Source organism: Macrobrachium nipponense, chromosome 6, assembly GCF_015104395.2.
Source record: "Macrobrachium nipponense isolate FS-2020 chromosome 6, ASM1510439v2, whole genome shotgun sequence".
Taxonomy (NCBI): Eukaryota; Metazoa; Arthropoda; class Malacostraca; order Decapoda; family Palaemonidae; genus Macrobrachium; species Macrobrachium nipponense.
This window is the reverse complement of record NC_061108.1, coordinates 104,167,637-104,193,896: the sequence shown is the minus strand read 5'-3', so window position 1 is coordinate 104,193,896 and position 26,260 is coordinate 104,167,637. Positions and strand designations below refer to the sequence as shown.

At 43.7% G+C, this 26,260-nt stretch overlaps 1 protein-coding gene across 4 annotated transcripts in view; it reads right to left on the bottom strand.

The window, feature by feature from the left end:
* Positions 1-26,260, bottom strand: part of LOC135216800 (protein FAM8A1-like) — a 121,173-nt gene that overhangs the window by 42,626 nt on the left and 52,287 nt on the right. For 2 of the 4 annotated variants that reach the window (XM_064252288.1, XM_064252289.1), the window contains exons 2-6: positions 9,653-9,716; positions 8,851-9,005; positions 5,480-5,630; positions 3,627-3,747; positions 3,247-3,379 (exon numbers count right to left, since the gene is read on the bottom strand). In XM_064252288.1, the coding sequence (XP_064108358.1) occupies positions 3,247-3,379; positions 3,627-3,747; positions 5,480-5,630; positions 8,851-9,005; positions 9,653-9,698 (606 nt within the window). In that variant the 5' untranslated portion in view covers positions 9,699-9,716. The remainder of the gene's footprint in view (positions 1-3,246; positions 3,380-3,626; positions 3,748-5,479; positions 5,631-8,850; positions 9,006-9,652; positions 9,717-26,260) is intronic. The other 2 variants (XM_064252290.1, XM_064252291.1) reach the window with 1 other exon arrangement.

Sequence of the window (26,260 nt, the reverse complement as noted above, 5' to 3'; positions counted from 1 at the left end):
CGGCACGAGAACTTTATAATCTGAGATTGAAGGCAGCAGAAGGTTCCTCTTCAACCGATTCAGCCGAACTACTCAGCTCTCCTTCTTCTCTAAACGGAAGAGGAGACCGCCTGTCCGGAGAGGGCGTACGAATGTCGGGTCTTGTCTTAATCAAAGGACCCCTATCCTTACTGGATGAAGCCTTATTTCGGCTGTCTTCTTTATGGCGCTTACCACTTGAAGCAGGTAGAGCGTCCTGACGAGGACGAGCGTCCTTAGCGACACCCGAGGCAGCCTCAACTTGCCAGAGAAAGCGTCCTTACGTTTCTTACACGAAAGGGAAGACATGTTAGCCGGAATACGTGCATGTGCGCGCAAACTAGCGTCTTGGGGTACGACTTCTTGGTCGGAGTCCCCAAAAGCGTCTTGAAGAGCGTCCTGTCGAGCGTCCTGCCAAGCGTCCTGCCGAGCGTCCTGCCGAGCGTCCTGCGAGCGTCTGGGCGAGCGTCCTGGCGAGCGTCCTGACGAACGTCCTGCCGAGCGTCTGCCAAGGCGTCCTGCCGAAGCCCGTGCCTGACAAGCGTCCTGCCGAACGTCCTGCCAAGCGTCCTGCCAAGCGTCCTGCCTAGCGTCCTGCCGAGCGTCCTGACGAGCGTCCTGTCGAACGTCGTGCTGATCGTCCTGCCGAGCGTTCCTCAAAAGCGTCTTATGACGCAACGTCTTTTCCCCTAGAGGACGAACGAGATCGGCGAATCGCCGAAGGAGACGCGATCGGCGAACGAGACGAAGTAGGAGAGGGAGAAGGAGACTGCTTCGTCCTCTTGACGGGCAGTCTAAGGTCCTTCCTCCGCTTAGGCTCGACTGCTGCTGGGCGAGTCCTCTGAGCCATAAGCGTCGATAGCTGGTCCTGAAGGACAAAAGAATGTTCTTCGTTGGAGAGGAACGAACAGAGGAAGCAGGACTGATCCTGCGAGAAGACGAGGGGCGAGGGGACGCCTCCTTCCTTCTCACAGGTACAGCTACCTGCTTCTCAGGGAGACGCGCCTGTGCACGCAACCCAGCGTCCTCATCGGAGGAGATCTTACCCCTTTTCTGAGGCGGAAAAAGCGTCATACGCATCCTCCGACGAAAGCGGCGATACAGGACGTGAAGCGTCCTCAACACGAAACGTCCTTTTCAGAGGACGAGAGTCTCTCCGAGCGCTCCACCCCTTGCGCGGGGAGGAAGCTTCGGAGGACGAAAAGCACTCCTTCAGGACGCGCGCTCGTGCGCGCTCCTTGGCAGCCTGGGACTTTGCAACAAGGCCTGCCGAAGGGACGCCAGATCGGTGGGGAGCCCCCGTAACCCTCTTGCGGCTTTCGACATACCCTCTCCCTGAGTCTTGGGAGTCCGATAGAGGTCTAGGCCTAGAGGCATTATGGGGCCGATCTGACGCCCCCTCCACAACACTAGGGGCACGATCACACACTTGCACCGAGCCAGTTTCCAAGGCTTTCACTTTGGTCTCCAGAGTGCGTAGAGACTCCAAAATAAGAGAGAGAGCATTAGCTTCTCCCGACACAGAATCAGAGCCCGAAGGCAACACAGGTTTAGGAGATGCAAACTCTACAGGTGTTAATACAGGAGAGATATTAGCCTTACCTTTGGTAGAACCACTCCTGGAGGAAGACCTCCTGATCCTATCGCGTTCCAATTTAAGGCGATAGGACTCATATACTCTCCAATCATCAAACAATTATGCCCCCTACAACTCATACATACTGTGTGGGGGTCTACCGATGCTTTCGGTAGCCTCACCTTACAATCAGTCCTCACACACACTCTGAAACTCACAGCACTTGATCCAGACATCACGTTTACAGAAAAGCCAATCCAAAGTCAAAAAACGGTCCACTATCACGCAAGCCAATTCAACAATCCAATTCAATACAAAAAAACCAATCAGATACTTAAAAGCGAGTCAAATCCAAAAAATCCTGAGCAGAGGTCTGTAAACAGTTGTTTACCGACCGGCGACAGAAAAAAATATGAATAGAAAATGGGAATGGTTCCTGATATCCGCCTCCCAGCGGCGGGAATGGGTACTACCACCTGGCCGCCCACTGCGTGTGCCGCGAGTTTTGAAATTCTGTCGGACTTCAGAAAATACAGCTATATATATATCTGTCAGGTAAGTGGCATGAACAAAACAAAATGTATTCACCATGTTTATGTAACCTTTGCTCCTACTAACCTTTAGCCAGAGTAGACATTTCTGTTAGATAATCAAATACTTTGCACACATTCCTTGGGACCATGACCTGATTAAAGACTTTGGGGCCGAGGAGATGCAACAGAATATGAATAAAAACTTAAAAACCCTGTTATTTCAAATTAAATGATTCAGTGGAAAAAAATTAAATTCAAGAGCTTTGTCAAAGAGTGAATATGAAAACTTTAACAGGTTAGATAACAGGACCTTCACTAGTAAAAGAGGTCTTGGGTAACAACTTAACCATTGTTTGTTTGGTATTTTTACGTTGCATGGAACCAATGGTTATTCAGCAACGGGACAAACGGCTTCAACTCACTTCCAAACCACATCGAGAGTGAACTTCTATCACCAGAAATACACATCACTAACCCCTAAGTGGAATGCCCGAGAATCCACTTCACTTGTTAAGAACAAAGAATGCAGAATATTGTATGTATCATATTTCTAACCAGATAAAAATTAAATGTTGTACATATGCATTGTGGAGCCGACGACCCTCCTGATATTACTAAAGAGTTCTGGTTAAGGTGAACATGGAAAAGCATGGGGCTACTGTATTTATAAAGTAAGATGCTACTGTATTTTCTGTATATGCACAGTATACTATTTAATTTATTGTGACCTATTTTACTCTCTTTCTGAGCCTTTGATTGTTGTTCCTAATATAAGAAACTGACATTTAACTGACAAGTGCATGGATTTTGAAGATACGTACATGCTGTAGTCATATTGGACAAACACTTTAATCTTACTTGTTCGAGTACATGACAGTATTCTCTTTTTTGCACAATAAGCAAGGATATTGATTATAATTTTAATAACACATGCCATCATACTTTACTAAGGTTCAGTTTCAGACATTTGGGTTTCCTTCATGTTTCTTTAGTGTTGTCTCCTAACACTGATGGAAGCATGGACCTAAACTAACAAACATTAGGTAAATCAATGGTCATTATGCATTTTAACATACACTGACACATATCAACAATAACCATATAAATAAACACCCTTACCTCAAAGACACATGTACCAATCCGATGAATAAGCTCGAGCACTAAAATTTCAGATGTCATTTCAAGTGCCATTTTGTAGTCTGCCACAAAATCCATGGTAAGATTCTCAAAGTCAAATTTTTCAGCATCACTCCTAGAAAAGAAATGGCAGGAATACCTTCAGATTAGGGTCTAACAATACTTCCAAGAAATCCACTCTGATTCAACCTTTTCTAGTGTAAAATAGATAAATAATTTTTCTCCAAAAACATTTCTGTGAAAATTTTTATAAGAATGATAAAAAAGAAATTATGTATGGTATACACCATAAAATGCAAGACAGGGATTGACTTTGTATAATATTATATGTACTGAAATATAACCATAACCAGCAAACTTACATTAAGCCAAATGCATCAACAGCAGCAAAAGTAACAGCTAACTTGACAACGAACAACAAGAAAAAGTCCACAGCCTCAGCTACAAGTCTCTTCCACAATGGAGGTATAACATATTCCACTCCTGAAAATTAAATTACAAAAATATAAGTATATAAAACAATGCAACTGCACTTTACATCTCTATGTGAAACTGCTGTAAAAATGGGTATACTGTACGTACTGTATATTGGACCTGCAACATCCAGGGAGAATACATTACTTGACAAAAAATACATACAGATAAAGGACAATATAGTCAGAACACACCTATGAAAAAGAGTACTACGTACTATATACATTATAAAAATATATACTGTAGCAATGAATCATTTAAGAACAGCATTGCATATCATTCTCATCTGACTCATCTTTCGTCCTTATTCATCATACTACACTTTTTCTGTGAATTCACTTGTGTAAAATAATACAGTACTAATTATTTTACTTGTGTAAAATAATACAGTACTAATATATATTTAAATTAAAAAAAAAAACTTGAAAATATACAGTACAGTCAAATACAAAACTGGTAATCAAATACCTGTTGAAAGAAATAGTGGCAGTAAATGAACATTTATCAAAATAATAATTTTCTACTTCACTTTGAACAAACTCATTTACTAAAATACCTACATTTAAGATGATCAAATTTCATTGTATGACTCAAGTCTTTGATAACGAAAACAGCTGTAAGTAGGTAAGTGCACATGCCACTTGAATTCCAGTTGTATAGCACAGTAATCAGTTAATCATTTTGTACATTCTGAGTAAGATATACAGTAGACCTCTGCCTATTTGCAGTTATAGATTTGCAGCTTCACCTATTTGTTGATTTTTCTGTGGAACATCTAGTATCCACATTATCTGCCAAACATTTGTCTATTTGCAGAATTTTTCATAAAGAAATATTCCCTAATTACTGCATTTTCATATAATTTTCACAACTACATGCAATTTTTATAAAATAAATCTTAAAAGTCAGTTATAAGTGCTTTTAGCATTTTTAGAGGGGATCTTGGGTGTGTTGAACTATTAAAATAGGGCAGTTATAAGCATTTTTGGAAGGGTGTTGTGGTACCCATCCCCACGAATCCTGGGGGTCCACTTTACTGGGTTAGTATAAAAAAAATAAGTTTTACTTTTAAAAAATTCTATTTACTTCACAGCAAATCCACCATCTATATTTGCCAAAATAACTGTTTAAGCAGAATGAATTGGGGGCAGGGTTTTACTTTGAAAGAAAAGCAACAAATGCACTTATCTGCATTATTGGCTTCAAACACAATGAAAAAAGATAATCCTAAAAATACCATCACCAAAAAAGATCAAGAGAAAACAAAATGAACATTACAAAAAGTAAAATAATTCTTTACCAGGTAAATGTTATCAACCAGTTATGCAGTCTTCAATTACACCAACAAAATACAACTTCTTCAAGAGAAATATTGCCATTAGAAAGGAGTAAAAAAAAATAAAAATGTACATTCTACTAATGATGACAATGACAGCTCAGCACAAGCAAATACTAATAAAATATGAACTTTGAAGCGGTGGATCCTAATAAAATATGGAAAGCGAAAAGGCAGTCACTAAAGTACTCTAAGAACACCCTAATTTAGCTGTTCCCCAGCAAAGCCTTTGTCCAATGCAACTAATAATTTAGTCATGGAGAATTATAAAGGCTTTTAATTCATCTGAACATAAATCAATTGCATCTGGTTTACTACAGTTTAGTTCCAACACTGTTCTTCGCATGAATTATTCCCATAACTAATTCCCTTCCCAAAATGCAAAACTCATCACTGTAATTATACCACGTTGTGGCAAAGGCTGTTGTTGAGTCTGAGCATCATTAGCCTGGTCGGCAGGAGGTTGAGCAGGAGTTTCAGTTTGTGGCCTCGGGTCCTGTTGTTGGGATGGAGATGGAGATGCTGGAGTGTTTCCAATGTTACTTTGAACTGCAGCCTGTAAAACACAAAAATAAACTGGTCCTAACTGGTGCCATCTACATGAGACTGAAATAATTCACTTTATCCATAACTTTTTATAACTAGTATGTTGTATCATAAAGCCTTTTGAATAAAAATTCACCTTCCTTACTAAAAACTGGATCATAATAGTGACTGAATATCTTCAGGATGCTGGACGTCTGGTGACTTACAAATAGTGTTTCTGATTTCAAGTTTTGCTTGAAATTTTTCTAGTAATTGTATTGCTTCAGAATAATTTCAACTGTGGCTTTACAAACAACCTTCTTTTCCATGTTGATAGTAAATGTGCAGAACTAATAACAAATGCAATCTATCAAAAAGAGAAATATTAACTTGATACAAACCATTACTATGCTTTTAATCAGCCTATTTCATGTATACAAATTCATCTCAAATTCTCCAGTCCCTCCTATAAATGAAACAGCAACTTGCTGTTTGTCTGATCCAAGCTGCAAGAATAATGAGGCTGGCAAGGAGGAAAATTGGTTTGTATGGAAATATGGTTTGGTTTATAAAAAATACATTTGTTTCACTACAAACTCTTTATATTATGATAGCATGGATCACACATTAGTTGGGAAATATCAGGAGCTGAAAACTTCAGGTTTTGTGACTGAAAACTGAAGGATCTACCTGAAGGAAATCAAGACTGATCTACACATCTGAACTGTATTTTTCAAGACATACAGAGTTGTGCCTGCAACAGCAACTTGAATGCAAAATGATATGAGTTTGTGAATATAAACTCTGAGCTAGTATGTCCCCCTCCCTCTTCAGGACTTTGAAAGAGTTCCATGGGTTTTGGCGTCCAATACAACCACAGGTTTCTCCTGGGAGGGAATACTGCAGTGGAGAACAATGTCTCATTAAGCACGAACCATCTGCCCAACCGCAATCACATGACCTAAACAGTGAGAGTCTAATCACCAGTGTGTCTCATCCATGAGATAAAGGCACCTTCATATGTATGCCATGAAGGCTGTCTCAATAGGAAAAATTAGGAATATAGAAATGAAAAGAGGTCTGCTCCTGTGGGGAAGAACTGTGAATTGTGTTATTTTGTCACCCATCTTTACTAATAGCTTAAAAGAAGAAATAAGAATCAATGCAGGCAGTCCCCAGTGATCGGCGATCCAGTTTTATGGTGCCTGTCTAGCGCAATAAAATCGGCAATTTATGGCGCCATATAAGGCGCCAATAATAGTTATGGCACCATAACATACCTAACAGAGGCCCCATAATGGTGCTTAAGGCGCCGATAAATTGCAGAGTTCCTGTTAATGGTGGTTTTCGCTTATCGGCACATCCCTGGGAACGGAACCCCCTCTAATAACCAGGGACTGCCTGTATGTCAGAGCAATATGTATATCCAAATACTTATGTCCTGATTCATCACCTGAACAATTAGGTCTATAATTCTTTGAGCTTCCTGGTTCACAAAGATACTGCAAGAATTGTTCTGCGTAACGGAATGGCAGGGACATAAAGGGCACAGGAGTTTGGTACAAGCTGCCCAATTTCATGTTCTTTTAACAAGGTCTGCTGCAAGGACAGACCTATCAATTTCCTGAGTTCACATGACCAGCCACATAGCTGCAATGGTTGATGGTTACTTTTATACAAGCCTTCAAGCTGGACTTGTAGATTTTTCCAGGTAACTCCTTACTGATGCAGATTATTACAGGTGGCTCCTTACTGACACACTTCAGTACTCATGGATTCTCTAAATGGTAAATCAAAAGAGGCATCAGGTCCAGATATTCTTCATCAATAGAGAGTGGTGCAATGGTGCTATGTTTCTTGGTAGTCTTGAACCCATATGAAAACTTTCCTTTTCAAATGAGGGCCATCATATGTATGCTCAAGACATGTATTTGCATCGTAACCACCACCACAAATCTCCTGCTTCAGGGTCTTTGTGAATGTCTTGGCAATTTTCTTGTCAATAGTCACATCTATTCTGGATGCTTCAAGGAATCGAACATTGGCTCTTGCCTAAAACTCTGCTGTCAAAAAAAGACTTGCACTAAATGCCCTTACAATGCACTCCAACATGATTCTTGAGATCAAAGGAAAATTCTTTGTCTTGATGACTGTATATACAATAACATTCTTCTTCTGAAGGACAGTTGACAGTATGCACAGGGTGAGCTCAAGTACCTTAACAATGCTATTTGCATTTTTTCCTTCATTGCTATAATGCACCATGTCAAGCTTATCTTCAAAAGCCAAGCTCTTGCACAGCTTCTTTAGCCTTGGAAGCTACCCCACACATAAATGCAATATGTATGCTTAAAAGACATATTCATGACTTTCATATATTTCAATACAGTCACACATTACACTTGTACAGAACTAACTAGAAGATTTAAAACATACTAAAAAAACTGCTATGCTAACACTATGCTTAGTACCAAAAGATTGGGTATCCTCACTGTGATCAATAAATGTATAAACCAATGCAGAGAAAAGGTAATGGAAATGATGTGTGTAATGATCCTGCATCACTCCTAGCAGAAGAATACCATTGCCTTGTAAGGACGAGTTTTTCAAAAGCATGATTGGAGATCATCCAAAATTTCTGATCCCATCATTTAAACAGATAATTATATTTATTCATTGTTTTCTGTATGTAAAACTGTGTTTATTCCCTATAAAAGGTATTTTTAAAAATATTTTTTAGGATCTTGAATGTATTAATTGCATTTACATTATTCCTTTAGGGCATTTTGTTCATATGAGGAACAAACCTTTGGTCTTAACAATAGGATAGTATTTCTAAGTGCAGCTGGTAAATATCCTATTGTTAAGACCTCGGGTTTGTTAGCTATGAAAAATACAGATTTATTCTAAAATTTGTCATATCGTTTCAGTTTTCATACGTTTTAGATTTCTTAGGAGGTTCCGGAACTGATTATGTACTAAAACCGAGGTTCCACTGTATATCTAAGTTCAACTGTATAGATTAAGCTGAATTAAAAGTTCAAGCAGACCTTATGTCATACCTACACTTATGAAAGGACTCCATCAATTGGCTATAATACTGGTACATGTGAAAATGTTCTAACATTCCTAACTGTTTGAAATCATCAATGGTACTGAACTTTACAGGGAAAAATAAGAATTCTTACAGAAGATATATTAGCCAAAATCCTTGGCTTTTGTCTGGTCTTAACTCTCCTGCTCTAGCTTACCTGTGCTTGGACAGAGGCCAAAAAATAGGGAAAAGTTGCTGCAACACACTGCCACTGGTACAGTTGATTTAACCACACACGAAGTGCCGCTGCATACTCACCAGCTGTATGATATTCACCTTCATACTGTTTTAAAGGTGGTGTTGGATAATGTTCTGAAAATTGAAAGGAAATTATTACACAAGAACATAGCTAACTTTAATGATACTCGTTTTTCACTTATGAAATATACCAATCAGTACTAAATGTAAAAACTGTAAATTCTTAAATTACACTGCAAAAAGGAAAATAAATACTGAAAAATTTTCAATATAATTTTGGTTGTCCCACCCTCATAAGTTTTTTAGTATGTATAGGTATATTATAAATATTAGTTGTCTTGAATAAATTATGAATGTTAGTGATATCTGACTGATGGAACACGGTCTTACTAATATTATGATTGATGTAAAATTCTCAAGAGGAACTGCCTCTGTTTTCTACTGAAACAACTGACAAAAGAAATTTGGCTCTAGTGCAGTAAATTTCATATATCAAGAAGCACACATGCATAAAATAAAAAATTAGTCCTAAGAATGTGGGGGGAAAATAATGAAAAAACTCATAAAGCCTTGCTATGTGAACCTATTACTTTTACAACTACTATCTTAATATTCTATACTTGGACTGGCAAAAACTGGGTACAGAATCATTAGCTACAGCAAAAGTATGGTAGTAACAACTTACTAAAACATCATTTGAGAACCTAAAATGCCACTCTCAGTCAATTTTTAGTATAATAATGAAGTTAAATATGACTCACTTTTTCTTGCTCCTGTGGAGGTTGATTCTTCATTACAATCTGCCATATTTTAATGATTCTATATCTGGAATGTAAAAATATGCTAATGTCAAATTAAAATGATATTGTTAAGATACAATAAAGTTTTATACATACTTACCTGGCAGATATATACTTAGCTATAGACTCCGTCGTCCCGACAGAATTCAAAACTCGCGGCACACGCTACCGGTAGGTCAGGTGATCTACATTCCCGCCGCTGGTGGCGGAATCGACCATTCCCGTTTCTGAGCCAGATTTTCTCTTACACCTGTCTCCTGAGGGGAGGCTGGGTGGGCCCTTAATCGTATATATCTGCCAGGTAAGTATGTATAAAACTTTATTGTATCTTAACAATATCATTTTTATACATGCAACTTACCTGGCAGATATATACTTAGCTGATTGACACCCTTGGTGGAGGGCGAGAGACAGCTATATATATAAAAAAAAAAAATTTTAATAACGGGAAACAACAATTGTTGTAGGATATCAAATCCTTGGTTCTTACCTGTTGGGCTGAAGACTTCATGATTACTGGTCATTTAGTCTGCATGCCTCAGAGGCTTCAGTGGAGGTAAAACCACTATGACCGAACAAGCCCTTCTGGATCATGTCAATGGGGCTAGCCCGCTTACGCGACAGAACCTGCATGGATCGTACCAATGGGGCTTACCCGCTTACTGGCAGCCTGACCTGTATCTTATCAATGGGGCTAGCCCTCTTACATGACAGAGCTTTAGGCTTTACATAATGCACAACGAGGAGACCAAAAGTTAATCCCGACCACCTGACCTTCCTAACCATGTTAAATCTAAGAACTGAAAAGGGTTATTCCTATACCCTCTTTCAGTCAACCATAAAAACCAAACACCATAATAAAATTGTAAAATTACATAACCTAACTAATTAGGATTAACCTCAGCTCCTCCTCCCAGCACTAAATCCGCGGACACATATGCTCCCAGTGAAAAGCACTTCTCATAAGTAACTCTCACATCCCTTAGATAATGAGAGGCGAACACTGAGTTACACTTCCAATACGTGGATTCAATTAGATTTTGAAGGGACCACGTTTTATGAAAAGCCATTGAGGTTGCTATGGCCCTCACTTCGTGTGCTTTTACCCTGAGGAGTTTAAATTGTTCTTCACCACATTTAAGATGCGCTTCCTTAATAAATGTCTTTAATGAAAAACGTAAGGGCGTTTTTTTGATATTGGCCTTGTAGGATCCTTGACCGAACACCAAAGACTTTCCTGCGTACCTCCCAAAAGAGACTTTCTTTGTAAATAAAATTTTAGCACTCTTACTGGACAAAGGGTCTTCTCCTTTTCTTCCCCGAGTAAGAGAAGAGAGTGCCTTCACTTCGAAGCTTCTAGCCACGGTTTTGATGGGTTTTCGTTCTTGGCTAAGAAGAGAGGCTTAAAAGAGCAAATTGCAGCCTCCTTCTTAAACCCCATTCTGCCCTCTAACGCTTGAAGTTCACTCACCCTTTTTGCAGTGGCTAAGGCGAACAGGAATAGAGACTTCCTCGTCAAATCTCTAAAAGAAGAATTATTGGAAGGTACGAATCTTTCAGACATCAGATAATGTAGCACTATATCCAAGTTCCAACTGGGATTTTTATATTCTGACTTTTTGAGGTCTCGAAAGACCTAATAAGGTCATGTAGATCCTTATTGTCCGACACATCCAGACCCCTATGCCTAAACCCACCGAGGCCAGCATACTTCTATACCCTTGATCGTAGATACAGCTAGGCCACACTTTCTTCTAAGGTAAAGAAGAAAATTTGCAATGTCGGTTATAGAGGTACTGGAAGAGGATAGCTCATGCGTCCTGCACCATCTTCTAAACACTTCCCACTTCGACTGGTACCTACACCCGTAATGTGGATGGTCTCCTGGCTCTTGCGATTGCTTTTGAAGCTTCGCGAGAAAACCCCCTCGCTCTAACGAGTCCTTCGATAGTCTGAAGGCAGTCAGACTTAGAGCAGGGAGGTTTTTGTGATACCTGTCGAAGTGGGGGTGTTTGAGAGATCGCTCCTTAGTGGGAGCGATCTGGGAAGATCCACTATCCACTCCAGCAACTCTGTCAACCCAATCTAGGGGTGGCCAAAAGGGAGCGATCAAAGTTAATTTCGTTCCCTCTGAGGAGGCAAACTTTCTTATTACTTCCCCTACCAGTTTGAAGGGGGGAAAAGCGTACCCGTCTATTCCCTTCCAATCCATGAGGAGGCCGTCTATCGCTATTGCTCTTGGATCTGCGATGGGGGAGCAATAATTCTCCAACCTCTTGTTCCAGTTGGTTGCGAACAAGTCTACGTTCGGCCTTCCCATAACCCCCATAACTGATCGCACACTTGAGGGTTGAGAGTCCATTCGGTGGGGAGCACTTGGTTTCTTCTGCTTAGCAGATCCGCTCGAACATTTCTCTCTCCCTGAATAAATCTCGTTAGAAGAGAGATCTGCTTCTCTTGCGCCCAAAGCAACAACTCCCTCGCTGTCTCGTAAAGGGAGAATGAATGAGTTCCCCCTTGCTTCCTGATATATGCTAGGGCTGTCGTGTTGTCGGAATTGACCTGAATGATCGATCCTAATATCTGTTCTTGAAAGTGCAAGAGAGCTAGGTGAATGGCTTTCAGTTCCTTTTTGTTTATGTGCAGGACACCTGAGCTCCTTCCCAGGTTCCGACACTTCTTGCGAATCCAACGTTGCTCCCCACCCTACGTCCGATGCGTCTGCAAACAACGCTCGGAGAGGGCTCTTTATGTGCAAGGATATTCCTTGACCGAGTTTCTTCGGGTCTAACCACCACCGAAGATCTTGTTTGACCTTGTCTGTTATCCTGAATGACTCTTCGAGGTCCTGGGAACTTTGATCCCAGTTCTCCTTCAGATAATACTGAAGGGGTCTTAGGTGCAGTCTCCCTATGGGAAACGAACTGCTCCAACGAGGAAATGGTTCCCAGCAAACTCATCCACTCCCTCGCGGAACAATGCTCTTTCCCTAGAAATCCTGACACCTTTGTAAGGCAGCGCTCTATTCTCTCTGTTGATGGAGACGCTAGAAAACCCCGAGAATCCATCCGAATCCCCAGATAAACTATGTTCTGCTGGGGATCCAGCTGGGACTTCTCGAGGTTGACTAGGAGTCCCATCTGACTGCGTCATCTTTAATGTTACCGAAAGGTCCTCCAGACACTGTTGCTTCGATTTTGCTCGTATTAGCCAGTCATCCAAAATACATCGAGATTCTGATCCCTTCTAAATGTAGCCAATGCGCCACATTCCTTAGGATACCCGTGAAAGACTTGCGGGGCCGTCGAAAGTCCGAAGCAAGCGCTCGAAATTGAAACACTCTTCCCTGTGACATGAATCTTAGGTATTTCCTTGATGCTGGATGAATTGGCACATGGAAATATGCATCTTGAAGGTCCAGGGATACCATCCAGTCCCCTGGACGAAGAGCAGAAAGTACAGAGGAAGAGGTCTCCATCGAGAACTTCTTCTTTATCACAAAGACGTTCAGCGCACTTACGTCCAAAAACCGGCCTCCACCCGCACCCGAGGCTTTTGGTACCAGGAATAGACGGTTGTAGAAACCTGGTGAATGGAGATCTTGAACCGGTTCTATTGCCCTTTTCTGCAACATAAGTCTTACTGCTTGCAGGAGAGCTTGACTCTTGACAGGATCCTTGTATCTCGCTGTTAACTCCCTTGGAGTTCTTGTTAAGGGAGGATATTCCCTGAAGGGGATGAGGTATCCTCTCTCGAGGATCGAGAGGGTCCAGCTGTCCGCCCCTCTCTTCGCCCAGACTCTGGCAAAGTTCGACAGTCTGGCGCCTACCGCTATCTGGAGGACTTCTTCTTCATTTTGCCTTCCCTGCAGGTCTCCTGGAAGGTCTTCCTCTGGTATCCGGTCTTCTACCTCTAAAAGGGGTTCTTGAGGAGAAGAGGCTCCTCGAAAGGGCTGCTGAAGAGGTGCTTTATCCTTCTTTTGAAAAGGAACAGCAGGCTTGAACCTCTTTGCTGACTGTGTCAGTAAATCCTGTGTGGCTTTTCCAGCTAATGATTTTGCTACATCCCTCACCGTGTCCTGTGGGAAAAGGTGGTTCGAAAGTGGCGAATATAGCAAGGCCGACCTCTGTAGAGGAGATACTGACTTGGACAGAAAGACCCGTACACTGCTCTCTTTTTCAAACTCCCGATCCAAAAAGAGCCAGCCACTTCCACCGAAAACCGTCCATCACCGCTCTGTCCAGACACGATAATACACTCGATAATTCGTCCATAGTGACAAATTCGGGATCTTGGGCTCTCTTCGCAAGGGCTCCCAAAGCCCAGTCCATAAAATTGAATACTTTGAGTGTCCTAAAGAGTCCCTTTAGTAGATGGTCCAGTTCACACATCCCCCAAGTAGCTTTTGCTGATAGTAGAGCGCGCCTCCTTGAAGAATCTACTAAGGAAGCGTAATCTGCGTCTGCCGATGAAGGCAGTCCTAAGCCCATAGGTTCCTGGGTATCGTACCATCTCCAGGTTTACCCCGTCAACTTTGAAGGAGGGCATGAAAAAACAGTCTTGCCCGCCTCCTCTCTTTTATTCTTAAGCCATTCTCCAAATCCTTTGTTTGAACGCTTTTTTCATACTAAGGGCTGGACGCATTTTTACAAATGAGGATGCTTTTGGAGACTTCGTGGCTTGATAGCAAAGATCCTGGAGAGGGCGGATCCGCTGGTTGAAGCTTATCCCCGAACTCCTGCAACAACAACAAGGACAATCTCTTATAATCAGAGACTACTACATCCACTGGTAATTCTTCATCCGAGACTTCTTCTAAGTCTCCGGCTGTAGGGGATCCTTTCGGAGAAGAGCGGTTCTTAGTTGTCGAGGGACTTCTGTCAAACGAAGAAGAACGTCGTCCGTGTGACAAATCCTTGCTACTACAAGGCGCAATAGAGTTCTTAAACGCACGAGATCTTCTCTCAGGAACCTGTTTCCTGCCAGGTGAAGGGCTCCTACTCTCCGAAGAACTCATAAAGTGCGAAGGGGTCTTACTCTGACCTAAGCTCGTACAAGGAGCCTGGCGCCTACTCGACTCCTGACGCCTGCTCGACTCCTGGCGTCTACTAGACTCCTGGCGCCTACCCGACTCCTGACGCCTGCTCGACTCCTGAAGCCTGCTTGATTCCTGGCGCCTGCTTGACTCCTGGCGCTTGTCGTGACTCCTGGTAGGCTCTTGACGCCTCTGACAAGACTCCTGGCGTCTGTTAGGCTCTATACGCCTGTGATATTCTTGGCGCCTACTAGGCTCTGTCAACTCTATGTTTCTAAAAAGCTCCTGCTTCTTAGGCTCTTGACGCCTATCCTGATCCTCAGAAGAGGAGTCCGACTCCTGACTTCTCCTAAGAGACGTAGCTGATCGCTTGCTCTGCGAGCGGCTACCGCTGGGAACTTTCTTCCTATAGATAGGAGAGGATCGTTTAAAGGGAGAACGAGAGTCTCTCCGGTGACGAGCGCCTGCTAGAGTGAGAAACTTCTCTCCTACCAGGAGAAGAAAACTTCGATCTCTTCACTGGAAGGGAGGAGTCTTTTCTTCGAGACGAATCCTTATGTAGAGCGCCTACCAAGGAGGATATTTGCTCCTGTAGATTAAGCAGGAAAAGCTTAGTCGGATCTTGAGGTGCTACCCACGATCTCTTCAGAGGACGAGACTTCGAAGCAGAGCTCCATCCACGCCTGGACGAGGAGGAGTCCGATGCAGAAAAACACTCTTCCAGGATGCCTTTTCTACGGCTATCCAAGGCAGCCTGGGTCGTTACTTCAGGGTCTGCCGAAGGGACGCCTGATCGTTGGGGATGCTCCACATCCTCCCTGCGGCTTTTGACATTCCTCCTCCCCTGGTCCTGGGAGTTTGGAAGCGGTCTAGGCCTAGGAGCAATGCGGAGCCGATCAGACGCCCCTCCACTGCACTGGGGTCACTGTATTCACTGACACTCTTACCTTGTGTTTCCATAGCTTTAAGCTGCTCCTGAAGCTCCCTGATCGAGGATCTCATTTTTTCCATTTCTGAAAATGAATCCTTAGATTCAACACAGGGAGAAGGGGCTGAGGTTATGGGAGAAACATCATCTAGCTTGTTAATTTCTAATTCAGGCTCAAAAGAACAAGATCTACTCGAGCTTCTAGCTGACGCTTTCCTAGCTCTATCCTTCTCTCTTTTCTTAATATAAGAAGCTAAATCCTTCCATCCTTGCTCCGTAAGCCCTTCACATTCAGCACAAGTTCTATCAAACGCACATTCAGAACCTCATTTACTTTACTACAAAGTGTATGAGGATCTACCTCTGCTTTAAACAACCTAGTTCTGCATTCTTCCCTTGCACAAACCCTAAACTTAGGTGTTACTTTAACTTCAGCCATCTTAATAGAAAAAACCAAATCCAAGTCCTAATCCAGTCCAAAATAAGCGTATGCCAATCCCGAGAATAAACAAGAGTACTTCACCAAATGAGTCCAACCAATTCTCGGCAAATGAGCAGAATTCCAATCAGGAGAGACCAAACAACAGTTGTTGCCGGCCCTCAGCGACAGAGAAAATCTGGCTCAGAAAACGGGAATGTCGGGATTCCGCCACCCAGCGGCGGGAATGGTAGATCACCTGACCTACCGGTAGCGTGTGCCGCGAGTTTTGAATTCTGTCGGGATGACGGAGTCTATAGCTAAGTATATATCTGCCAGGTAAGTTGCATGTATAAAAATTCAGAATCACTGGTGCTAATAACAAATGGATAACCTGATCCACATAAAAATACATAAGCAAAAATTAACATCATTTGCAAGTTTTAACCTTTCCTCCAGAATAAAAAATGAACAAAAAGATTTTGTTTTCAAGATACATCTCATCATCAGAATGTGATTTCAACTACGTATGTTAATACTTCAAGAACTTTATCTTTTTCAGTAACTGAATTTTGGGCTTGAAGTCTCAAGTAAGAGACCTGTTAAATTTTTTGCAAGAGTCTTATGAGCAAAATGGTCGAGAAGTTCCGTTATCCTGCTGCCTCTGATCTGGACAACAATAAAACTTATATTCTATATATAAACATCCAAATTTTTTTCAGTAAATTGTATTTTTCCTAACAATACAAACCTGAGGTCCTTTACATTAGGAATTACTTTCAGCCTAGGCTGGAATACGGGCATTAAATTCTTGAACAAGGTGGTTAGGTAGTAACTACTGTCTGGTAGGCGGGTAGATCCGCCTGCCCGGATGTAAACACTCCACTTTGTTTTTCGGCCCAGGTTTCAGATTGAGGGGTGGCATGAGGTGAGCATTAATGTAAAAAATGATATTTTCATGATAAAATAAAGTTTCACATATACTTACCGAACAGTTACATAGCTTATAGCTTCTTACCTACGGCAGTCGAAATTCAAATTGTTGGCGCCAGCGGCGTTGCTATCTTAAGTATAGGTGATACAAGACCCGCCCACATCCGGGAACCCTGGGTACTGCTAGCCTTCTACCGTCAATTTTCGTTTAGCCGCCACGTCCATCTGTGGGGAGGTGGGTGGGCTTTGATTATGTAACTGTTTGGTAAGTATATGTGAAACTTTATTTTATCATGAAAATATCATTTTCACATAAGTGACTTACCGAACAGTTACATAGCTGACTCCAAACTACCCGGAAGGAGGGTAGATGGACTACATAAAAATGACAGTAAGACCACATTAAACAACAAATGTTGCAGTACCCTACCTTGTGAGAGAGCAGCTGCAGTAGAATACTGCCATCTGGTTGGCGCTCTCATCACGTAGGAGACGTGGCAGTATAGGCCAGGGTCGTTCCTACTTAGTGGGATTTTGTAACCATGGACAAGACCGTTGGTTGACAAAATATTAAAAAACAGATAATGCCCTTGCCCTGGGCTTCAAAAACCAGATACACAGACCACAACAGACCTCACCTATACCAAAAATAATGACATACTCAAAAGTAATAATAAGATCTGGAGGTTCTCCAAAGTACTATGAGCCTCCAGTCTGCCCACGACTCAACAACCTATAACAAGGCGAGGAGACAGTAGAGGATAGAAGTTCCCCTATGTTTCCTTTCCCAACACCATGCCCGCTACCGACAAAGGACCCAATTACAACAACTATCATAGGTAGCCTCTACATTCTTCAGGTAAAATGAGGCGAACACAGATCTCTATCTCCAAAACGTAGATTGAAGAATCGAGGAAAGCGACATATTGTGCTAAGAAGCTTAAGGATGTCGCCACTGCACGTATTTCATGTGCTTTCACCTTAAGCACATTAGAGTCTGATCTTAGACTTGAGAGTGTGACTCCAGTATCAGACTTCTCAAAAAGAACGAAATAGCGTTCTTGGAGAGGGGTTTTGCAGAATTCTTAACCGAACACCAAAGTCTTGGCGGCAATTACCTCTAACGGATTGTGTCCTTGACAGGTAACATTTGTCAGAGCTCTGACAGGACATAGTAAATATTCTTCGTCCATCGGACCCACTATATTAGATAATCCTTAAGTACAAAAGATTTAGGCCATGGGTTAGAGGGAGATTCGTTCTTTGCTAAGAGTTCGTAACAAAAGAACAAACCGCATTACGATTTTTGAACCCCACCTCTTTGTGGATGGCTTGTAACTCAACACTCTTCCTGCTGTAGCCAAAGCGAAGAGAAAAAGTGCCTTCCTCGTTACATCTCTCAAAGACGCTTCACGAAGTGGCTCGAATCGTGAAGACATCAGAAAAGTTAAAACTACGTCCAAGTTCCAGTCCACACTATCCTTCTTGGATAACTTTACTGTATTAAAAGATTTAAGTTAAATCTCCCAATATCCTGGTTAGAGGAGATGTCAAGCCCTCTATGCCTTAAACACTGAGGACAGCATAGCTCTGTACCCTTTAATTGTCGATACCGACAAGTTCTTAACTTCTTTAAGGTACAGCAAAAAATCAGCTATTTCTGTCACAGAGGTTTTAGAAGACGAGAAATTATGTCTTCTGCACCACGTCCTAAAGACTCCCCATTCGATTGGTAAAGCTTGGCAGAAGAGCTTCTTCGACAGTTAGCAATAGCCTCTGCCGCTCTACGAGAAAAACCCCTTAGCTCTGACGAGTTTCCGGACAGTCTGAACCCTGTCAGTGACAGAGCGGACAAATTCTGATGATACCTGTCGAAGGGGGTGGGGGCTGTTTGAGTAGCCGAGGATACTGAGGAAGAAGTCTGGGATGGTCTATAACCACCTTGAGAAGGTCTGGGAACACTTTCCTGGGCCAGAATGGTGCTACCAACGTCATTGACACATTTTGATGTGAGAGGAACTTGTTCAACACCTCTCTGATCATTCCAAATGGGGGAAAGGCGTAAACGTCAAGACCCGTCCAATCCTGAAGCATTGCGTCGGTCTTCCAAGCAAGAGGATCTGGAACTGGGGAACAAAAGATCGGAAGTCGATTGTTCCTCGACGTGGCAAACAGATCCACTGAAGGTCTTCCCCAAAGTTTCCACAGTTCCTGACAAAATTTGTCTTGCAATGTCCACTCCGTGGGAAGAACTTGGTTTACTCGACTGAGTTCGTCCGCCAGTACATTTAACTTCCCCTGTACAAACCTCGGAACGAGTGAAATATCCTGATCTTGAGACCAGAGAAGGAGATCTTCTGCGACTTTGTTGAGGGAGAATGAATGGGTTCCTCCCTGATTCCTGATATAAGATAGAGCGGTGGTGTTGTCGGAGTATACTGCCACTCTCTTTCCCACGACCAAAGGAGCGAATGCTTGCAGACCGAACCAAATCACCTTCAACTCCTTCATGTTGATGTGATTCAACCTCTCTTTCTCTGACCATAATCCTGAGGTCTTTTTGGTCCCTAGGAGAGCTCCCCAACCTCTGTCCGATGCGTCGGAGTATAATTCTACGTCTGGGCTCCTTAATGTCAGGGAGAGACCCTCTTGCAATCTTTCCCTCGACATCCACCATCTCAAGTCGTTCTTGATCTCTTCCGACACTGGGAACGAATACGTGTCTGGTTGAGACTTCCGACACCAACTCGCTTTGAGATAAAAACTGAAGAGATCTCATGTGAAGACGACCCAACTTTACAAACAAACGTCTCTACTGATGATCAACGTCCCACTAGAAGACTCATCCATTCCAATGGCGGAGGAGGACTGACGGTTCAGGAATTGGCTCACTTTTTGAGGCAAGATTCTATTCTTTTCGGGACAGACCCAAAACCGAAAGTCTGAGAGTCCAGAATCATCCCCAAATAGGGGATCTTCTGGGACGGCACTAATTGAGACTTCTCCAGGTTGATGAGAATTCCCAATTGACTCGCTAATGACAGTGTCTTCCGTAAATCCTTCACGCACTGTGTCCTCGAACCCGATCTGAGAAGCCAGTCGTCCAGGTAAAATGCTGCATTTATGCCCAACATATGCAGCCATTTCCCCAATGGAGCAAGAACACGAGTAAATACTTGAGGGGCCGTCGAAAGGCCGAAACAAAGGGCTCTGAATTGATACGTCCTCCCTTCGAACACAAATCTCAGGAACTTCTTTGAACTCTGGTGAATCGGGACATGAAAAGTAGGCGTCCTTCATGTCCAGGGACACCATCCAATCGCCTGGCGAAGTGCCGACATCACAGAATGATTTGTTTCCATATTGAACTTTGTCTTCAGCACAAAAAGGTTCAATGCGCTTACATCTAGCACTGGCCTCCAACCTCCCGAGGCTTTGGGAACTACAAAGAGTCTGTTGTAGAATCCCTGAGAACTGTCGAGGACTTCCTCTATTGCTCCCTTCTTGATGAGTGCATTGACCTCTGCTGCTAAAGCCAAAGCTCTCTCTGATCCTGGAGAATATGCTGTTAAGCTGTAATTTGGATGATCGGAGAGAGGAGGATCTAAAACAAAAGGAATCGAGTATCCCTCTCGAAGAACTTGAACTACCCATTCTCTGCACCTCTTCGACTCCATTCTTCCCAAAAAAGATGGAGTCTTGCCCCTACTTGCACGTGAAGGAACTTGTCCGAAGGTTTGGGGGAGGTTTCTTTGAGGACTTGTACTGTGGACGCAAATTAGTCCTGGGTCGTTGCCACTTAGGTTTATTCCCTCGAAAGGGATGCTTCTGAAGAGGAGAAGACTTAGCTCCTGTCGGAGTAGGCTCTTTCGGACGTCTGGAAGACTGAAGAAGGAGATCATTAGTAGATTTCTTTTCTAAATCCGATAGAATTTGTTGAATGGTTTCTTCAGGGAAAAGATGAGATTTACAGAGAGGAGCAAACATGAGAGCCGACTTCTGGTTATTAGTGACTCCTTTAGACACGAAAGAACACCACCTTTCTCTCTTCTTCATCACTCCCATTGTGAAAAGGGCTGCTAATTCTCCTGAACCATCTCTAACAGCCTTATCCGCACAGGACAGAACTCCTAACCAGTCTGTGGCAAAATCATCTTCTAAACGAAACTGACAGTCTTCAATCTTGCGAGCTAAAGAGGCAATAGTCCAGTCCAAAAAACTAAATACCTCAAATACTTTAAAAATATTCTTCACCAAATGGTCCAGCTCTGAAGAAGAAAACAAAACTTTTAGCTGACGAAAAAGCTGCTCTTCGGTGTGAGTCCACTAAACCGGAGAAGTCTCCCTGGGAGGAGGCAGACACTCCCAAAGAAGGAACTTCTCGAGTTGCGTAGAAGCGATACGCTTTACTCTGAAGCTTAGAAGGTGGGAAAGCAAACGAAGCCTTACCTGTTTCCCTCTTCTTAGAAAGCCACTCCGTTGACTCCTTGAGGGCCTGCTTCGAGGACTGAGAAAAAGAAACCAGTTTAGGTAGACACGAATACGCTGTCTTCCTATCTTTAACGAACATTGAAGGCGGTGAAGACGGAGAAGCAGGTTCAAAGTAATCTGGATAACGTGGAACAGGAAAAATTTAAGAAGACTCGAATAAGCCGACGAATCCTTGTCATCTTGATCCAAAGCTTCCTCTTCAGACTGCACGGAAGCAGAGTCGAAATCAGGCTTATGTTCTACCCCGGTGGAGGATTTCAACAAACTCATAAGATCCTGGAAATGTTTCTTAAATGGAGCTAAGGTAGAATCGTCTAACACTGTAGAAGTCGATGGTCTTTCAGTCGAAGAACGATTCTTTCTAACAGGTGAAGTCTCCGCACCACGAGTCGACACAGGCGAACAACCAGTCGAAATTCCTATCGACTCACGGCGAGGGGAGTCGAACAAAGACGAGCGAATACGCTTCTCTGGACAGTAATACGGAGTCGAACGAGGCGACCGAGCCGAAACTGCGACCGAGACTCGCTTGGGAGATCGAGCGATCGTGAATTATCACGAAGTTTAGTCCGAGAGCCATTGCTTTAGCCGAAAAATGCGACTGCGGAGGAGATTCACTAAATATCACATCCGGAGCAAAAACTACACGAAGGTTGAGGACTCCAATGCCTCTTAGACTTCTTAACAGGAGTCGGTGACGAATCACCCGCAAGAATCACGAATGTCTTTTTAACGGTCGAGACAAGACCAAATCACTTCGCCTTTTGCGCACTGGCGATTGCACTTCCGAATCAGAAGACAGACGAGAATCACAAACACCTTTCCACATCTTTTTGGACGACACCCGCGAGTCGTCGGAGTCGACAGCTGACCGTGGGCAAACTCCCCCAGACTCCTTCCGACCTCCGGTATGTCTTCTCCCGGTTGCGGGGGAGCGGGACAGTGACCTTCGTCTGGGAGTCGAGGGGGAACGGACAACCGCCTCCTCAGGCGCAACATTAACACTTGCACTGCACTAGATTTCACTGTACTATCTACGAAAGCTTTAAAAGACATTCCTAACTTCATAACTGATTCAGCTAACACTTCGAACTTTTTATCCATCTTAGACTCAAGCAAGGCAATGGTGTTGGGTTCGGAAACATGGGCAACTTGAACAGGGGTAATCAAAGGAGAAGTAGGAGGACTATTAATTGGAGAAATATTCTCTAATAAAGGAGAGGCAAGAGAAGACTTATTTGTCTCCGAAGGAACAGGAGTAGTTTCTAACCTATTCTTACTACTAGCCCTAAGAGCTGCCTTCCTCCTTCCTATCTTTCTCCATTTTTCTCAGCATGCGATCTAACCGCCTTCCATCCCTGTTCATCCAATTCTTTACATTCATCACATGTCACATCCATACCATTACAATTTTGTCCTCTGCATTTAGTGCACTTAGAGTGCGGATCGTGACATAACTTAGCTAATCTTGTTTTGCAGCCAGCGCTGCAAAACCTTACAGCAGATGAACTAGAATCTGACATAATTAGCAATAATGACGAAAAACTGAATAGAGATAGCTAACTGGCAAGAAAAAACCAAAAAACTTGTACATCACCAACCAAAACCAAAATCCAAAATGGCGACGCAGGAGACTGCAGCGAAAATCTCACAGGTGTTAACCCCGGTGAGCGGCAGAAACGAAAATTGACGGTAGAAGGCTAGCAGTACCCAGGGTTCCCGGATGTGGGCGGGTCTTGTATCACCTATACTTAAGATAGCAACGCCGCTGGCGCCAACAATTTGAATTTCGACTGCCGTAGGTAAGAAGCTATAAGCTATGTAACTTATGTGAAAAATGATATTGTTCTGATACAATAAAGTTTCATACATACTTACCTGGCAGATATATACTTAGCTATAGACTCCGTCGTCCCCGACAGAAATTCAAATTTCGCGGCACTCGCTCTACAGGTAGGTCAGGTGATCTACCGCCTTGCTCTGGGTGGCAGGACTAGGAACCATTCCTGTTTTTCTATCAGATTTTCTCTTCCACCTGTCTCCTGCGGGGAGGCTGGGTGGGCCATCAATCGTATATACGAATCTGCCAGGTAAGTATGTATGAAACTTTTATTGTATCATAACAATATCATTTTTTCATACATTCAACTTCCCTGTCAGATGATATATACTTAGCTGATTGACACCCTTTGGTGGAGGGTAAGAGACAGCTAACTACTGAATAGACAGGTAAACAACATGTGTTGTAGGTATTTCTGGGCTCAGCTCGTGTCGGCCTATGAAAGGATCCTTAATATCATTCTTTCTAGGTAAAATTAATCTAAAATTACCAGAGAAAAACAAAATTAAGAAAATGTCAGTAAAACTGACTCGCTCACTCTTAAAAAGAAGTGTCGGTATGGTAATAGGGGCGAGTGGAATCACTACCACGAGACATTCACCAATTAGAACTTCCAATCAGAATCCCCTTAAGAGAGAGCTGATACCAACGGGCGATGCAGCCGCTACTACTACTACTAGAGGACGCCACGGACAGCAGCGCCCCTAGCGGACATCCTTAATTATTAGCGCTAGCGTCAGGACGCATTATTTTCGTGCTGTGCTATTTTCGGGATTTATCCTATTCTCACCATGGAACGCTCTGCAATTGCAACGGCTAAGTTAAGTAACTCATAAGTAATGTTTTACCACATTTTTATCTTCCGGGTACCAGTATTTTCCTCCTAATAGGTCATATACGGTTTCCCGGTTGTCTCGTGGTGGCGCCATGCTGCCCTCGTTAAGAATTCCCGGTCCTCCATACTGGGACTTCTTATACTTATGGGCTTACTATGTTACGTTCATTGTCTTTTACATCGAGTTTTAGCTAGTTTAGCCCCCCTACCTCTCTCTTAGTTTGGTATTTCGGGCTATTATTATTATTCCTGCCTCCAGCATCCCGGCTCTTGCTCTTCATCGGCTATCGCTGGCTCCGAGTAGGCTTCTGTTTCTTGGAACAGTCTGCCTCCTCCTGGGCTTCTTTCTCTTTTCTAAAAGTGTCTTTTCCATCTTTTCGATGTATATATATTATAGGGTAGTTGTTTAGGCTAGCCTAGGTGCATGTTCCTTGTATTGGTACAGCCTGGTTCACGTGGCCCTTCACGGTTGTGTTGCTCGCGGCCTAGGCCACTTGGGTCACGTGTTCCATCGCACCTTACCCTGCCCCTGCCCTCCCTACCTGGTATAGGGATGGGGCTGGGGGTGGACCCCTTGGTTGTCATGACAACCTCAGTCGCCTTCTCTCTCTCTCTCTGAGGTGGCCAGGGGTTCTTCCCAGCGGGGGGTATAGGGCGACCACTCATGAGGTACCGGGTCTCCGAGAGGGTAGTCGGTGAGGCGGGGAGGAGTAGGCCATCCCCCCCCCCTTCTCTCTCTCCCGCCGTGTTACGCCGAGCCTTCCTCCCCCCTCCCAGTTGCTCAGCACCTTCCCTCGCTATAACGAAAGGAGCCTTCCGTCGCAGCCGGGGCACCTTTGGTTATAGATTACTGGCTCCGCCAGCGGGCGGGGTGGGCACTACTAGTGGTCGGTTGCTTGCCTACTATATCCTTACATCTCTCCCCCGCTACCGGAAGGGAGCTTGCTTCTTACCCGCGCACTCTTCTAGTAGACGGGTGGGGAAAGGTTTGTTATTATTGTTATTTTAAGGATATACCCTAATTTTTACGATGAATTGTTTAATTTTATTATTATATATCTACCATCCCCGCCATTTTCCGTCGTGGTACCACCACTCCTGGTTGGTTTCCTTTTGTGTCCCCGCCATCAGCGGAGCTATAGCCTAGGACACTCAACCAAACCTTGTTACCACACGTTTTATGGCGGGGCTCTGGTTTAATCTCAAACTTTATCGCTCCGGCACCAGCGGAGCAACTGTTAGGCTGTAAGTGTTTTCCTGATACTCATGTATCTTTCCACTTACAGGCTACCAACTGTCAGGTCCCGGCGTGCAACGCGACGTTGTACGACCCCTGCGGCCACGATGAGTGCAGGTCTCACGCCCCTTGTGCCACGTCATTTAACGAGATGATCGTCTGGCACCCAGAAGCCTGCGCCATCTGCTACGACCTAGTCGGTCAGCTGGGAGATGGGGTAAGTCCATTATGAGGCTTCCTTATCATTTTACTAACAACTCTTAGTCATAAGTTTTGTTAACCCGTTCCGCCATTAGAAGCTCATCTCGCCCTTTCTTTCAGGCTACCTGGTGTGAGGGAGGTCAACCCTCGCCACCCTGAACCGCGTGGGTGGGCGGCTTCGGGAAGAACGCCGCCAAAGGCCAGCCTTATATTTTAGATAAGAAGCTGGCCGTCCAGATCTTCCCTGCGGGCAAGTCAACTGGGTATGTTGACCCCTTGTCCGCAGCCCCTCTTATAGCCTCCATCCAGCAAGATCTCCAGCAATCCTTTGGGGTCGTAGCTTCCCAGGAGTCGGATCCCGGACGTCGCTGCCCTGGACCTAAAACATCGAGCCCATGGCGGTAGGGGCAGAGGATTTGTTGGTTGAGGTAGGTGTGTCGGGCGCCCAAGGTCTTTCCTTGGGTGCTCCTGGATCTTCTCCTGTCCCTTCTTCGAGCGCTTCTTTCCAAGGCTTTGTGGGATCTGAGATCCCTACCCGTCCTCCCTCCGCTCTCTCTGTACCCCCAAAGGTGAAGGGACAGAGAGAACCGAAGACGCTAGCTAAGACAACTTCTAGGAAGTCGTCTTCGTCTTCTTCGGCTAGGAAGTCTT